At 41.1% G+C, this 14,809-nt stretch overlaps 1 protein-coding gene across 2 annotated transcripts in view; it reads left to right on the forward strand.

Annotated features, from left to right (window-relative positions):
• The first annotated feature begins 12,422 nt into the window (after positions 1–12,422).
• The window catches only part of zgc:110158 (uncharacterized protein LOC553590 homolog), a 44,341-nt gene continuing 41,954 nt past the window's right edge, over positions 12,423–14,809 (forward strand). The window contains exon 1 of one of the 2 annotated variants that reach the window (XM_046062528.1): positions 12,423–12,667. In XM_046062528.1, coding sequence (XP_045918484.1) covers positions 12,612–12,667 — 56 coding nt within the window. In that variant the 5' untranslated portion in view covers positions 12,423–12,611. The remainder of the gene's footprint in view (positions 12,668–14,809) is intronic. The other variant, XM_046062526.1, reaches the window with a different exon arrangement.

Below are 14,809 nucleotides of genomic sequence, written 5' to 3' on the forward strand. Positions count from 1 at the left end.
CACGCCCAGAGGCGTTCCCATAGTGTCGTCACTGACGCAGTTCGAGTTCCCTCGAAGGGGAACTGGCTTGTTTTCATTTTGTGTCAGAGATTTCATTTATTGATTGCTGTCGGGATGTAAAGACAATTTTAATAAATATAACAAAAATGCTTCTGAAATACACTGCCTACCCCAGCCTTAATTTATGCAGCTTTAAGTTTATAGATTGCAAAGTGGGAGTATAGTTATTTGAAGTGTCCTGTTCATTTTCTGCGTACATTGTCTGTTGGAGCACTTCCAAGGCTTGAATGGGCATAAAACTCTCCAAGTTGAAGCATCAGTACAACCGATGAGTAACTGTCTTAGAAAATATAGTTTTTTTATGACAGGTACAACCCAATGTGAATTAAAACAAATGGAGAGAAGTCAACTTACCTTTAAAATCATCCAAACACCAAGCTTAAAATGCTATTTTGTGGGCACTAACACTGAGCAGAACTTAAAGATTACACTTTGTAGAAAACTGTTAAAATTTTCAGCAGTTTAAATTGGTTCACTTTCACATTCTGGATCCATCTGAATACATTCTGCAACTAGGTGTGGTGTTTGTTCTCAATTTCCAACAATGATGCATTTGGAACTCTGATTTGCTTATTCTCATAGGAACAGCACCTGAGGCTCATGGGTATCATAGTATTTAGAGCCATACCAAACTGGTGGAATAAACATGATTTCTTAAAAACAAAATTAAGACCATTAGAACTGATGCCCAATACATAAACCTACTGTAGATTATCTGGTTTTCAAGCATTGAGGATGTCATTAAAAGAAAACTTTTAAATTGGAAGTTGGAAAGGAGAGAAATACTTCCATAACCAACAGCTCTTTCCAATTCCCAACTTCGTTTTTGTTTATCAGGTGAATACAAATTCTTAAGCAATGGCAAGACAAAACATGAACAAAAGAGCTAAAAATTCATCAACACACTTTTACAGTAGCAGTTGTCAATATACTAAGAATTCCTACAGGACTGTGAACAGCAACATTGCCATGGCCACTTGAGAAAAGCGTGCAGAACACATCGTTCTCAATCTCAGAAGGTGACAGAAATACAGCATCTGAAATTACTCTACTAGTTGAAAGAAAATAACATCTGTAGACTGTCTGTGCAGCCAATTATACCACCGCACACTCATGTTTGTGTCTCTGATAAAAAAATAAAAAAGAAGGTCTTGTAACTGTTCAAACGTTTTCAAGAGGACTCACAATCTGGATCCAATTTGACATCCAAGTCAACATATGTTTCTGTCGCAAGCTTTCAGGTCAAATGTAAATAAAAGACTGTGAGCACTTCATGCTGTGAAATCCTCACACAAAAGAAAAAAGAAAATCGCCACTTTACTAAATCCATAGCAAATGTATGACATATGCTTTTGTGGTGTAATGAATGAAGTGTTGCCCTCGTGTATAGGTGAAAAAATCCTATATGTTGTATTTTAACTATTGAATACATTATTTTATACCTGTTGACTGATTCATTGGTTTCCTACTAACATTGGGTACTAAGAAAATGCTGGCTTGGTTTTCAGCTAAATTTTCATCGGAAATGTTCAAAATGAAAAAGATGATAAAAATAATAATCTTTATTTATGGAGAACTTTTCAAAACAATGTTACAAAGTGCTTAAAAGATAAGAGTAGCTACATTTAAAGCTATCTCGATACTAGGAATGGGCAGATCAATATTGCGGGATCAATATTGCGGGATCAATCCTCCAGTACTCACAAATTACTCATTTCCTTTAAACAAATGGATAATAAAATTGTATAAATACAACGAATTTTTCACTACTTTTGTATAATGTTTGTGCCAATAAACAACCCTGACATATTTTAGCTGCCCTGTGTCACATGACTGTGGAAACCTATGTGACATGAAAACCGATCAGGCAGCAACGCACAATTGCACCCTTCCACACTTCCACACTTCCACATCAAACTTGTGAGAGAATGGCAGAAAGGAAACATAGTTTGGACAGCCTAAGTCCCTCCACTTCCTGTAGACCACCATGGGACCTTATTTCATAAAAAATATGTACGGTTGTCAGTGGTGACAACTAATTTTTTTATCCTGTTATGTCCTGAGCTGAGCTACACATATGATGTTTATCGATGTAAAATATAATTTTGCAAGTCAAGAAATTCGTAGTTTGTCGTAAATCTTTTTTCGTATAAGACTGTATATACTAAAAATACGTAATTAGACACAAACCCAAAAGTCGTGTATGTGATGTCATAACTGAGGCCCCATCCACACTAATGCTTTTTCAAATTAAAACGGAGACCTTTTGCTACGTCCCCCCCGTCCCGGACCAGACTAAAACGGCAAAAATGAAGAACTAAAACGGAGAAGTTTGAAAACGCTGCCGACCCCGTTTTGCGTTTCGAAACTCGTTTTAGTGAAGACGGCCAAAAACGGAGGACTTTAGAAACAGTGATGCAGACGCTCACTCTCGGCTCTCTGATTGGGTCTTATAAGTCATGCTAAGCAGAAACACGATGCTACTGACTGAGTTTTTGAGTTGGTATTTTTATTTAAATATTCTGTACCGTGCAAATAACACTTAGGCCCAGCTGCCTACACTTGTAGGCTAATGCATGTCGCTGTTTACTCCCAGTCTGTTTTCCGTCTTCACTCTCCCGTGTTACATTCATTATCAGTCCCACCTCGTTATTGGTGCATGCAAAAAAAATCTGGTCTAATTCTTCGTCTGCATTTCTTTATTCTTTCGCCAAATCTTCTGTAACTACGGAATAGACCATCCTCTTCAAGTTTACACCGGCACGTGCATGCCCAGTGTATCTGAACGTCCAACAGATTTGTGGTTTCAGTCTGAGATCAACTCAGATACGCAGCTAAAACGTTGGTTTGGACAGAGATGGTATTCGTTTTATTTGTAAACTAAAACGGAGTAGTGTGGATGGGGCCTGAAGCTAGTGTTACTTACATGTGTAGATAATGTGATGAAAGGACCAGGAATCGTTGAATTAAACACATCAGGTGAGACACATTTGTGAGTGGAACATAGCTAGCTACCAAGCTATGAATATTAGCTAGCATTACAGCGTTAACATGTTTGTGATGTATATTGACGAGGACTGTAGGTCATTGAGCAGTTTCATACAGAACTAAATGCTATTTTACTGTTTTATGACAAACTGCAACTGTCTTGACTTACAAAATCTTTTAAATAGACAAACATCATATGTGTAATTCAGAGGACAATTCAAGTAGGTTAAAAAAAACCAGGGAGACACTTGCTAGCCTGATTCTGTTCTAATTTTAAAACCCACCTACCAATAGCGCACTTATTAACACTGTGTATCTAATTTCTTTAATCTGTAGATAAATGTAAAAACAACAATTGTTGGCTCTGGGTGGGTGGAGGGTCATGTGCTGTAACTTTTTCTTGGTGAACAACAGCCACGAGCAGTGACTTTCAGATGAAAGTTGGGAAATAGTTTTAGCACCTTAGCAACTTCCTGTAAAATCTGAAATTATTGTTTTGCACTTGTTTGCACTTTATTTTGTGATCTTATGAAGTGCTGGTAGCCAAGCTAGGCTAGCTGTTTTCCTGCTTCCAATCTACATGTTAAGCTAAGCTAATTGCCTCCAGGCTCTAGGGCCATACTTCACACACAGAAAATAAACTGAGGTAGGCCTAAATGGGCATTAACATCAACTCAAATTAGTTGTCAGTTCCAAAAGGGCCCCTACAGCTGAATGAGGTGAAAGGTCATTGACTTACTGTACATGTTACTATGTTACTGTTAAATGCTTACAGTGTGTGTGTGTGTGTGTGTGTGTGTGTGTGTGTGTTTGTGAGAATCTTTCTCTGCGTGCATGTTTATCTGTGTCAGTCCCTAAAGGCACGTCGCTGTCAACTCCGGGAACTTGTGTGTCTGACTGTAAGTCCACAGTCCTGCCCTGTCAGAAATAGGCCGGGTTAGGTTAGAAAATGTTTCATAAGCTTAGAATGACCTCTTTCCTCTCTGCTTTTCCCTCTCCGCCACCCCCACCCCCACCCCTTCCCCCCCGTCCTTCTCTTGGTGTCGCTGTCTCCCTCTCACACAAACATTAAAACCTTCAGCACGCAAATAGTATCCTATACTTTTACGACAACATGCACACTGACACCTGAAAAGTCTACTTTTCATACTGGTTTCTCTTCACTGCACCATATCTCAACTTCTTCCACAACCTCCTCTTTCTTCATTTTTAATCGCTCAGAAAAGTCTCCATTCTCATTAATATTTCCAGCATTCTGTTTTTTGATAGCTTTGTGCAGCAAGAGTAATATCCTCCCTATAAAACTGACTGAGGGAGGTGACTGAAATACTTGAATGAATATGACACACCAATGTGTATTTGTAAAATAAATAAATAAATGAATGAATGTGCACGTGTTTATGTGCAGGTGTGTGGACCTTTGAATAAATGTGTGTGTCAGTTCTCTGTCCATGCGTGCAGTTGCGTGTGTGTGTGAGCATATAATTGCATGCATGTGTCTCTGTATTTGTCTCCATCTACCATTTGACTGCCATCTGAATCTGTGGCACGTACAGCAGTGCTACGAAACAGCAGATAGACCGACAGGAGGAAGGCAGGAGGAAGAAAAAAAGGGGAGGGGGGTGAGAAGGAGTGAAGAAGTAGAGAAGAGAACAAGTGAAGAGGAGAAGGAGGAGGAGGAGCGGGGGGAGGAGGAAAGAGCGCAGAGGAAGAGAGACAGGCAGAGAGAGACAGTGAGCATGAGAGAGTTAGACAAATAGAGATACAGAAAGAGAGAGAGAGTCTTGAGGAAGGAGGGGGTGGGGTAGTGGTGGTGGTGGTGGGGGGGCATCAGCATACAGAGGCAGTCTGTGGTCTTCCAAGCAGCAGCAGCAGCAGCAGTAAAAATAGGGGAGAAGAAAAACAACGATGGCTTGAAAGATTAAATTCCTGTTGGAATAGGAAGTGCAGAGAGAGGGAAGAGAGGGAAGGGCTGAGACTGAGGGAGGCGATGGGAGTACTGGGAGCTGCCTGGGTAAAGGTGCTGGGCTTGGTACATATTGTTTAAAGGAAAAATCCACACTAAAAGGCTCAAACACACACTCAGAAAGAACAATTGGTGATGAAGGACGGTTGGCTGGGTATCACATGACAACTGGGCACAGCACACACTGTGGACCTCGGATGCAGAAAGATACTTAAAGGGTCATTTACTTGTTTCTTCACTTACAGCTTGTGGTGTTGAGCCATCCAGATAGCTATGAGTCGGAGTTTTGAGATATCTGCAGCCAAGCGTTCCATCATAGTGTAGCTGCTGCTCAAAGCACTTAAAAATTTAGTTTCTCTATTATAATTAGACCTGGATGTTAATAGTTTTCATAGAGATTATTTCTTTGACAGAAGGTAGATCCAGTAAACTGGGGACAGGTCTCACATGCAATCAGCACTACCAGTGGAATTGTCTTTACTTCCATTACTGTCGCCTATTTATTAGGGTGGTGGCAGAAGTCCTAAGGTGTGTTCAGACTGAATGTGTAGCAAACTTTTGCCTTGTTTGATTCACACAAGTTGGACTTCTAGACTGGTTGCAATCTGTGTTTATTTGCCAAAAACACCGAATGTAAAAACATGTACAGACATTATCTTTACCTAGTTACCTGACAGCATGGCTGCGTGAGTTTGTGTGGCAGCTCGGACTTACCAGGAACTCAGGATCTTTGTGTTGTCACATTTCACTTCTCTCTACGTTCTTGGGGTGCAGATACAGCTTTGGAATTAGCGCAAATGTCTCTCATAGTCACAGACTAATCAATTTACATCATCCAGGGTGAATTTGTGTTTATTCGTGTCCACTCATGTCTTTGCTCTGACCGTTTGCTTTGCAGTTGTGCCACCTGGAAATTCACTCGTGTTCAGACACACCTTTAAAGATGGATATCTCAAAACCTCAGCAAATGCATTTTTAAATGTCTGCATGGCTAGATGGCAATAGAAGAAAGTGACAACATATTTCTTTGTTACTTGCGTGAACCTTTAACTACCTGAACTGTTAATGGTAAACAGATTTTGGCATTAATGTTTCATAATCAAAAAGCAACAGCTTCTGTCAATGATCAACATTCACACAGGAAGAAGTCCTGGAGTAGAGATACTATTTTCTCCAGTAACATTGGCCTCAGTGGAACATCATTATATGATGCCACCAACAAATGTTGAGTTTTTAGCAAGGGACACACCTTGACTGGAAAAACTTGCTTTCTTGCTCTTATTTATGACTTGTGCTCTGTTTACATGCACTGAATTCAGCAAGTTGGAACACATTATCTACAGGTTGGCAAAAGGAATTCTGTGAAATTACTAAATGACAGAGGTTACCAATCTTTTTAGCTCATCACAGTTGCATGTATCTACGTATTCATTTGGGGCAATTACGCCTGTCAAATTTGTGTCTTTTTGATACTGACAGGATCAGACTGTTATACGAGGTGTCTGACTTGATCATGGAAAGGATCTGCATGAGTGACTCCCGGTGACACCCTTTGTTTTTAACAAGAAACAAAAGTCTCGCTGACGAACAATTTGCGCTCTGAAATCTCGAGAGGCAAGTTTATTTCTGGTTAAAACAAGGGACTGGATTTTGTGTACATAGGGGAACTGCTAGCAGCCTAACGTTACTCCAACACAACAAACTCCTCTCTCCAACTCTGACTCACGTTTCCACCGTCATCTTCCTGCAACAACTCGACTCTCACAAGATTTCAGAGCAAGAACTGTCCTTGAGCGAGACTTCTGTTTCTTGTTAAAAACAAAGGGTGTCACAGGGAGACACTATTAGGGATCCTTTCCATGATGATGTTAGACACCATGTATACTTTAAATAAGAACTTTTTGTGGATGTAATTCTAATGCATGGATTTCAAACCTTTTTGTGTCATGTTGAAAACTGGGCCAAGGTTTAAAAAATACTAACAATATCCTTTAAGTCTTGAATTATTTTAGAGGCCTGCAGATGTCAGGACAGATGAGAGAGAAAATTTACATAAAGTTATGTAGCATAAATATGGTCATGTTCCTGTCCTGGAAATCATCTTCTCTCAGATTTATCTTGCGACCCCTTTATGGTGTCCTGACCTCCAGGGTGGGAACCACAGAATTACCCCATCCATTGACCCTTCATTTAAAAATAACACACTGACAACAGAAAACTGTCAAATGTTTGTGGGTGAATTTTTCTGTTAGCAAACATGCCTTGCCACATGGAGATCATTCGTTTTAATTTACTTTTAGCTGGTTTGATGGATAATGATGTCCCCAAATGTCAACACTGTTCTTACATCTTCTCATTTAACAATGGTTTGGAATTTTGATTTACATTGATATGACACAAAGCAAATCTTTTTTATTCCATCACCCCTCACTCACAAAGGGAAAGACGGTTTTTACAAAAGAATACGGAGAGGCAGAAGGAAGGAAGTGATTGCTAAGTGCTGGAACGGGTCCCATATCTCTCTTAGAAGCCAATGAGCTCTGATAGAGAAATTCCAACAAACTGACTGATTGGCACTGCAAAGGATGCCATTCAATTAGAAATGAACATGTGAATGGAATGCTTCTGAGAGGGATCTGGAGTGATGAAAAATACAGGTTTGGCATGATTGAGCTCAAACCTGTTTGGGGATTGCTCATGTGTGTCTTTGTGTATTTATGTGTGTGTGTGTGTGTGTGTGTGTGTGTGTGTGTACTCTCCCTGATAGGATAGGGGCTTCGTTAGGGTAATTACAGATTTGCTATGTAAATAAGCCTGTCATTGAGGCAGGAGACACACCCACCTCTTTTTCAGACCCAATTAACCTAACTCCCCTGGAATTTGCATACCTAACAATCTACAGCACACACACACACATACTCGTACATACACACTATTGCATGCAAATACACTTATACATGCATTGTACATACACCTATCTTGCTATTTCCATACAGATATAGTCTTAGACACCAGGCAGCACAGTAGGTGAGTGTAAACTTGATTCCCTTTGTGTGTGCTTTGGATCCTGGTCTAGGTGGTAGACTACAGCTAGCAAGGTGATATCTGAATGCATAAGGCATCACCCGGGGGTAACTGGCTACTGGAGCTGTGGTAAGCAGCATCTATCATCTCAGCCGCTGATGAATGTCTGTCCTGAGTGGCTCTGTGGCATAGTGAGGGGAGCACAGAGTGCACAAAATGACTCATGGTGGAAAGATGGGGGGGGCAAGGTAGCAAGACGAGGGAGATGGGCTCAAGGGAGAGGAAAAAGGAAGGAGGTAGAGGAGGAGAGAGAAGAGAGAATAGTTGGAGTGATGAAGAATGAGAAGGCAGAAGATAAAGATGGAGAGAAGGGCTGAGAGATGAGAACATAAAAATAAGTATATTCAATAATAATAAATTATATTACTATATGTACGAATGCATAGAGATCCATTCGGAAGAAAGGGTAGAGGAAGAAATGGAGGATAGAGGTGAGGAGTCATCAAGAAGCAGAAGGCGGAGTATGAAAGTGGAGAAGCATGAATATAAGTAGGAGACAAGAAGAGGGTGAATGGAAACAGGGAGGAAGAGGAAGGGACAGAGAGAGAGAAAGAGAGAGAGAAAGGATGTGGGTGCACAATGAAGAACAGAGGGAGATAGTGGCGAGGAGGCAGGAAAATGGGTCAGAGGAAAGGACAACGATGTGGAAGAGAAGGAAGAACAGAGTGATGAGGCGAGATGGAGAGAGATACCAGAGGGAGAAGCAAGAGAGGGATGGAGAGGGGGGTCATAATGGAAGTTTGGAGGACAGCGTTGCCGGTGCCGAAAACCAAATAATAAACCAAATAAAACTCCAGAGTTGTCTTGTTTCTGGGCAAAGAATTGTACATTTAAATTCAGCGCTGTGCTGTGGTTCAAGATGATGTAAGCAAAGTGGTTACAGGTATGGCATTTTTGTGCCATGTCTGACAAACCTGTGTGACATTTAAACCATACCAAATGAAGTTATGAAATATAGTCAATCACAAGATGTCATAGAATCTCAGCAGAAATGTGATTGGATTATTTAGGGCAGATCCAGGGTCAGTTAATATACCTCTAATACATTATTGACACAAAATCAGGCTGGTTCTTAATTACTTCCGTGTGATTTCACTATTATGGAAAAAACCCTGAAACTATAACCCGGTTTCCATCCAAATGTAACGCAAATTTTCACTGAATTTCCAGATAAACAGCTGGTGCAGTTGGTTGCTCATTTGGGTGTCATTAAACCATTGCAGAAGAAGACGGCCCAACGAGATGATGTTATTAAAAGAGTGCCAGTCAGACTTCAAACGATGGAAAATGATGTAGAACTCATAATGGGGATATGGAATTTATATTTGTTTCATGTATGAGGAAGGTTACACTTTCCTCATCACCCCACACAGATCTGATGTTCCTGTCTGCTCAACTTGATATCATGGAATGGCTTAAAATACCACGCCACTTTTCAAGACATTTCACATGTCATTTTGACGCATTTTTAGTTTGGTTTGGTTAATGTAACAAAACTACAGGGTTTTGGTACGTTATGTACGTTATGGAAGTCATGTGACGCAAACTAAGTTACTTTAATAAACTTCCACCGGAGACTTTGATGGTCATTATACTATGTCAAATGACACACCGTCTCTGCACGATAAAAGTCAGTTGACTAAATAGTGTGAAATGACACGCGAAAAACAAAAAAGGCACTGTAATAACATGCAAAATTACTTAAGACATCGGTGTGTTATTCATACTACATTTGGTGATACCAGGCTGGTCTGCCACTATTTTTAGTCTCGTTAATGGAAAGGAAGCTTCAGTGGACATTAAAGTCACATGCTTCATGTATGTAAAGATTTATTAAGTCTGTTTCCACTGCATGTTGTCACATTTTGCTTTTATCAATACACTAACCTTTCCACCTCAGCCAAGTGTAAAAACCTTTTGCAATATTTCAGTTCTTTGTTGGAATTTTTGGCATTTAGTTATCTGCATGGTACAAAGAGCTAAGTTATCATACAAAAACAGTAATTACGTACGACTGCCAGCTACACTGTTTGAAGGTGGCGTGGTTAGATAACGGAAGGATGGATGGACAGGAATGAAGCATGTGGACAAAACGCTAACGCCCTTATCTGCTCATCTGCATTTGATCAAATAGAGGAAACAGGGAGAAAGAGAAAGCACACAGTGATGCTGCTTGTGTTTATTCTGTGCAAAAGAGGAAGAGCCAGTGTTCCCGGGGATCATTGGGTTCTTGGATCAATACTGGTGCTATGATGAGACAGTGATAGAGTTTGTGGTCTAGAGCTTAAAAGATACCTACACCTTCACTTTCTGTCTTTACCTCATTCTCTTTCTCTCTGAGAGTACCTATACAATAAGCTGGCTAAATTTGAAAATGCATCTGCACTGATCTCAGTGTTTTGGCCCTCTGTCCACACCATGCCAGCATTTTCACACCTATAAATGTAGCTTGTTTGAAAGTGGTCTCCGGAGTGGATAAATCTGAAAATGCTAGCCCCACATTTTAGAGTGGATGGAGAAAACAGAACGTTTGGAAAATAATGGCATACGCTTGTTCCAATCCTTTGTGATTACTCATTTTGAATGTACATATTTTGTCAGATGACTTTGCAATCATAAAATAGTAATTTAATTGATAGCACAGAGGCGCAGAAAATTACTGGTTAAGAGGTAGATTTTATGAGCTGCATTCAATCACCATTTTATACTCTTCATATTTTATACTAATGTACTATGTAACAATTTTAATTGTTTTGGATGGAGATCATTAGGCTACTTAAACAACCTGAAAATGCTTGTGTGGACACAAGTTGTTTTCACATGTAAACACTGTTTTCAAATTTAGCCAGATTAGTGTGGATGTGGTCGGAAACACATGCAAAATTAAAAGATTAAGATTAAAGATACCAACGCACAACCAGACCAGTTGCTGGTGATTATTCTCTGTGTATGCATGTTTATGCAATTCTACAAGTAATTCCACAAACAGTATCTATGACTGGAACAAAACAATTCACAAGAAAAATCATGTTTCTGTCTTGCTCTGATTGCGAGTTTAAATGCAATTCAGTGCATACATATTGTGAACATTAAATGACTTGAAAATTTATAAAGATAATGCTCCTTTTCTCTGTATTTTTACTCCTATATTCTTTTATATTATATTCTGCTCATCTTGAGGCGTTTGTATTCTCATGTAAAAAAAAACAAGCCCTGCCACACTCATACAGAAATGTATTTTCCCTCTCTCTCTCTCTCTCACACACACACACAAATACATGCACTTGTCTCTACACGTACACACACTGGCGTGCACAAGCACACAGGCACACAGACAGTCAGCTGTGCCCTTCCCACAGCTAGTAGCACGAAAACAGAACACACTGCCTGTCCCTGCCTTATACACATATACACATACATGTGCACACACAAACTCTGCAACTGCCCTCCACACACTCTTAAAGTGACATGACAGACTTATACTTACTACTAAGAGCCAACAGCATATCTGGACACTACATAACCATTTACAATAGCTTTAGCATCCTGCATTATATTGGTCTTGATTAAAATGTTGAACACAACACTAGCAGAAAATTTGAAGGGTAAACTAGACCTATGTATAATTTGTAGGATGTTTTTCAGACCTCATTTAGATACAGGCAGGGTGGCTTTAAACAGCTTTGCTTACAAGTAAATAAAATGTGTCCCCAATTAGTTGTGGACCCTTTGCACCTCTGCTAGGACTCCAGTTTGGGAACCATTGGCGTAGTATTTCATGAAAAAAAAAAAAAACAATCAAATTACTGATGGACTCCTTTTTACAGTTATATAATCGGATAAAATAACCACCTCAATCAGCGGTGTGCTGTCTGAGGGTCAGGGGTGAAAGATTGTCTTCTATTCACAGGAGCCTATGTCTGTGAGTGGAGTAAAGGTTAATATTCATAGTTGACACAGGGGCACTTTGGGGGGCACACAGGCCAACCCAGGTGGGCATTTTGGCCCTTCTGGCGTGACATTAGGACAAAAATTAGGATACAGCTAGAAATATCATGGTTAAATAAAAGTTTCAAAATAGTAATAGCAATTAGTTTTGACAGTTTGGTACTGTACATGAGCATGAATGCTATAATGGCCTGAACTTGGAGGCATCCAGAAGAGAACTTGAGCGAAGTCGACAAAAACTGAAGTACTGTGGCTTTAAGAAGCCCCCACCGACTCACAACAGGGGGGGCGTGAGCTGAATCCAGGAACAGCGATTGAAAAAAAAAAAAAAAGAAAAAAAAAGCTCTACCAGTGGACTGTTTCAAGTTCCCCCCGGCTGAAACCCTGCCTGATTTGTGGGCAATGTTGGGGATGTAGAAAAAAAGGAAACCGGAGCAAAGAGAGCGCAAGGGAGAAATAGGGAGACAACACTAACTGGGTAGCTATGGAGATAGTAGGTTTTCCTGGTAGCTTTCTTTGACAGGTGTCGAGTGGGATAAAATAAAGTATCAGAACAGCCTCCAAGATGTACGGCAAGGGTAAAGGAGCTGTGGTCCCCTCCGATAGCCAAGCAAGAGAAAAGTAAGTAAATTATTGCACTGTCACAACAGAGATCCAGCCTAGAAGAGTGTGCTAGGTAGCTCAACTTGCTAACTGATGTGAAGCAGCCTCAGTCACTTCATCGGGTGCACGCATGTTCGGCAAGCTCATTATTTTATTATTTTTTTATTTTCAGGCAAGACACAGAAGTGATGCTGTGATAGTTTAATCGTTGTGTTTTGCCACTTCGCGTGTCGTGGAGCCTCTTCCATCCTCTCAACTACACAGGCATGGCTGCTAAGTTAGCCCAAGCAGCTAGCCACACACAGCCAGTTTCACTCTGGTCTTTCTTGTTTCTTTCTAATGCAAAACAGAGAGTGGCGGTTTTAGCGACTAAAGTTCCCATTTTGCACACGAAGGGAGTGTTGCTGCACGCGTTTCTGCGTAAATGTGCACTCGGGGCTTACGTCTGTGAGTGGGGGCATTGATGGGGATCCCACTTCGGTTCCATCTCTCCCCTCGCCCCAATGTGAGTGAGGAACAATACATTTGGTAGTGACGCTGTGCATTGTAGCTAGCTGGCTTTTGTGTCGCCCCGCTGAAGCAGCAGGTAAAAATAGAATACAGCTGTTTGGGGCTTTGTCACAAAGTAGCACAGGAACGTGAATGAACGTCTAGAATTGTTTCACTGTGGTACATACTGTCTCCGAACGCACTGGCTACATTGTATCCATGCGTGTGTTCGGTCAGGGGAGAGCCAACGCTATGGTCTCCGTGCGAGGAGAGCTGCGCCTCATAACTTTTGTCACCCGTACGTGTCTTCTTAAGTCACCCCGAGTTGTGCGGACCAATGCTGGGGATAAAGTGGTCGTAACTGCCGCCATCGCTCGCCACAGGAGACCCAGATACAGGCTTTTTACAGTGGCTGGTTTTGTCAAGAAGCTTATGTGGCGTTAGCTTGGGGAGCTGTAGCCCTCCAATCCCTTTGTCTGCATGCCACTGTCTCGATGCCTGTTGTTCGCTCGGGAAGATACGCACGTTTACCAACAATTCAATCATCTTCAGAGTTTTTAAACTTGTCTGAAATGTTAATTCAACACACATCTCCGCGTCGATGAAATATAAGCCACTATCTGCAGGGGACTTCCTTTGCTGATTACTCACTGTTAACAAAGCCAGCTAAGCTCCATACACGCGTTCATTTAACTTTGTTAGGTGTGCTTGTTTTAGAGCCCTGTGCTGTGTTAATGGTAGTTCCTATTACACTACTGCTGAATAACCTACTGGCAAATAAAAGTAAGAGCCTCTGCATAGGTGAATACTTATGGCTTTATTCCTCACAGCGGATGGGTTTGAACACCAGCAAATGCTCACACTCTGACTGGCTGGACCAGTCAACAGATTGGGGTACTGAAGTAGGACAGAGTTGTGAGACTCCTGTTTATGTTTGTGTTTAGATCATCAGGCGCCATTACCTTACGCTCTCGCTTCACTGTGCTGTGAACCCATATTCTTTATTTTTTCCCCTTTATGCATCCCTCTTCTGATGTCTTTCTTCATCTGCCTCCTAATGCTCACTTCCCATCCTTTGCTGCTCCTCAAAGTCCTCATCCCCTCGCTTTGGCGTTGAATTATTGAGACCGACTGAAGCAGCTGCTCTCAGCTTTGCGTCAGAGTTGAGAGAGAGAGAAAGACGAGAAAGAAAGAGACAAGAAAAGAGGGAGATATGGTGGGCAGACTCATCCATGTTTAAAGGGGGGGTTTTGTCGGGAGCCTCAGGCAGGATGTCAGGTGCGCCGGTGCTGTACATTAGGGAGATTTCTCACTCCATGGGAGTAAGCGCACGCACTCACTTATGTCCCATCTTAGAACGTAAGAGGGAATGACAGGGAGGGAGGTCAGGAGGTCACCTCACATGGTGTGATGGAGGAAGACATTTTTGTTTCATCATGAGACAGGCTTGGGGAAAGTGCATAAATGAAAAGTGAGGAGAGTGTGTTTCCAGCTATATGGTGTAAAACTTTGTCACCAGGTCATATGACTTTAAAAATTAGGGAATAAGGGTTGCTGGATCTATCTTTCAGATTTATTGGGAATATAATTCCACATTCTGGCTGTCGGAAACGACCACTGTTTCCTCTTTTCCGCTCCATCATGACGTGACTGCTCCTCTGATCCCCTGTA

Source organism: Micropterus dolomieu, linkage group LG11 (genome assembly GCF_021292245.1).
Source record: "Micropterus dolomieu isolate WLL.071019.BEF.003 ecotype Adirondacks linkage group LG11, ASM2129224v1, whole genome shotgun sequence".
In the NCBI taxonomy this organism is placed as follows: domain Eukaryota; kingdom Metazoa; phylum Chordata; class Actinopteri; order Centrarchiformes; family Centrarchidae; genus Micropterus; species Micropterus dolomieu.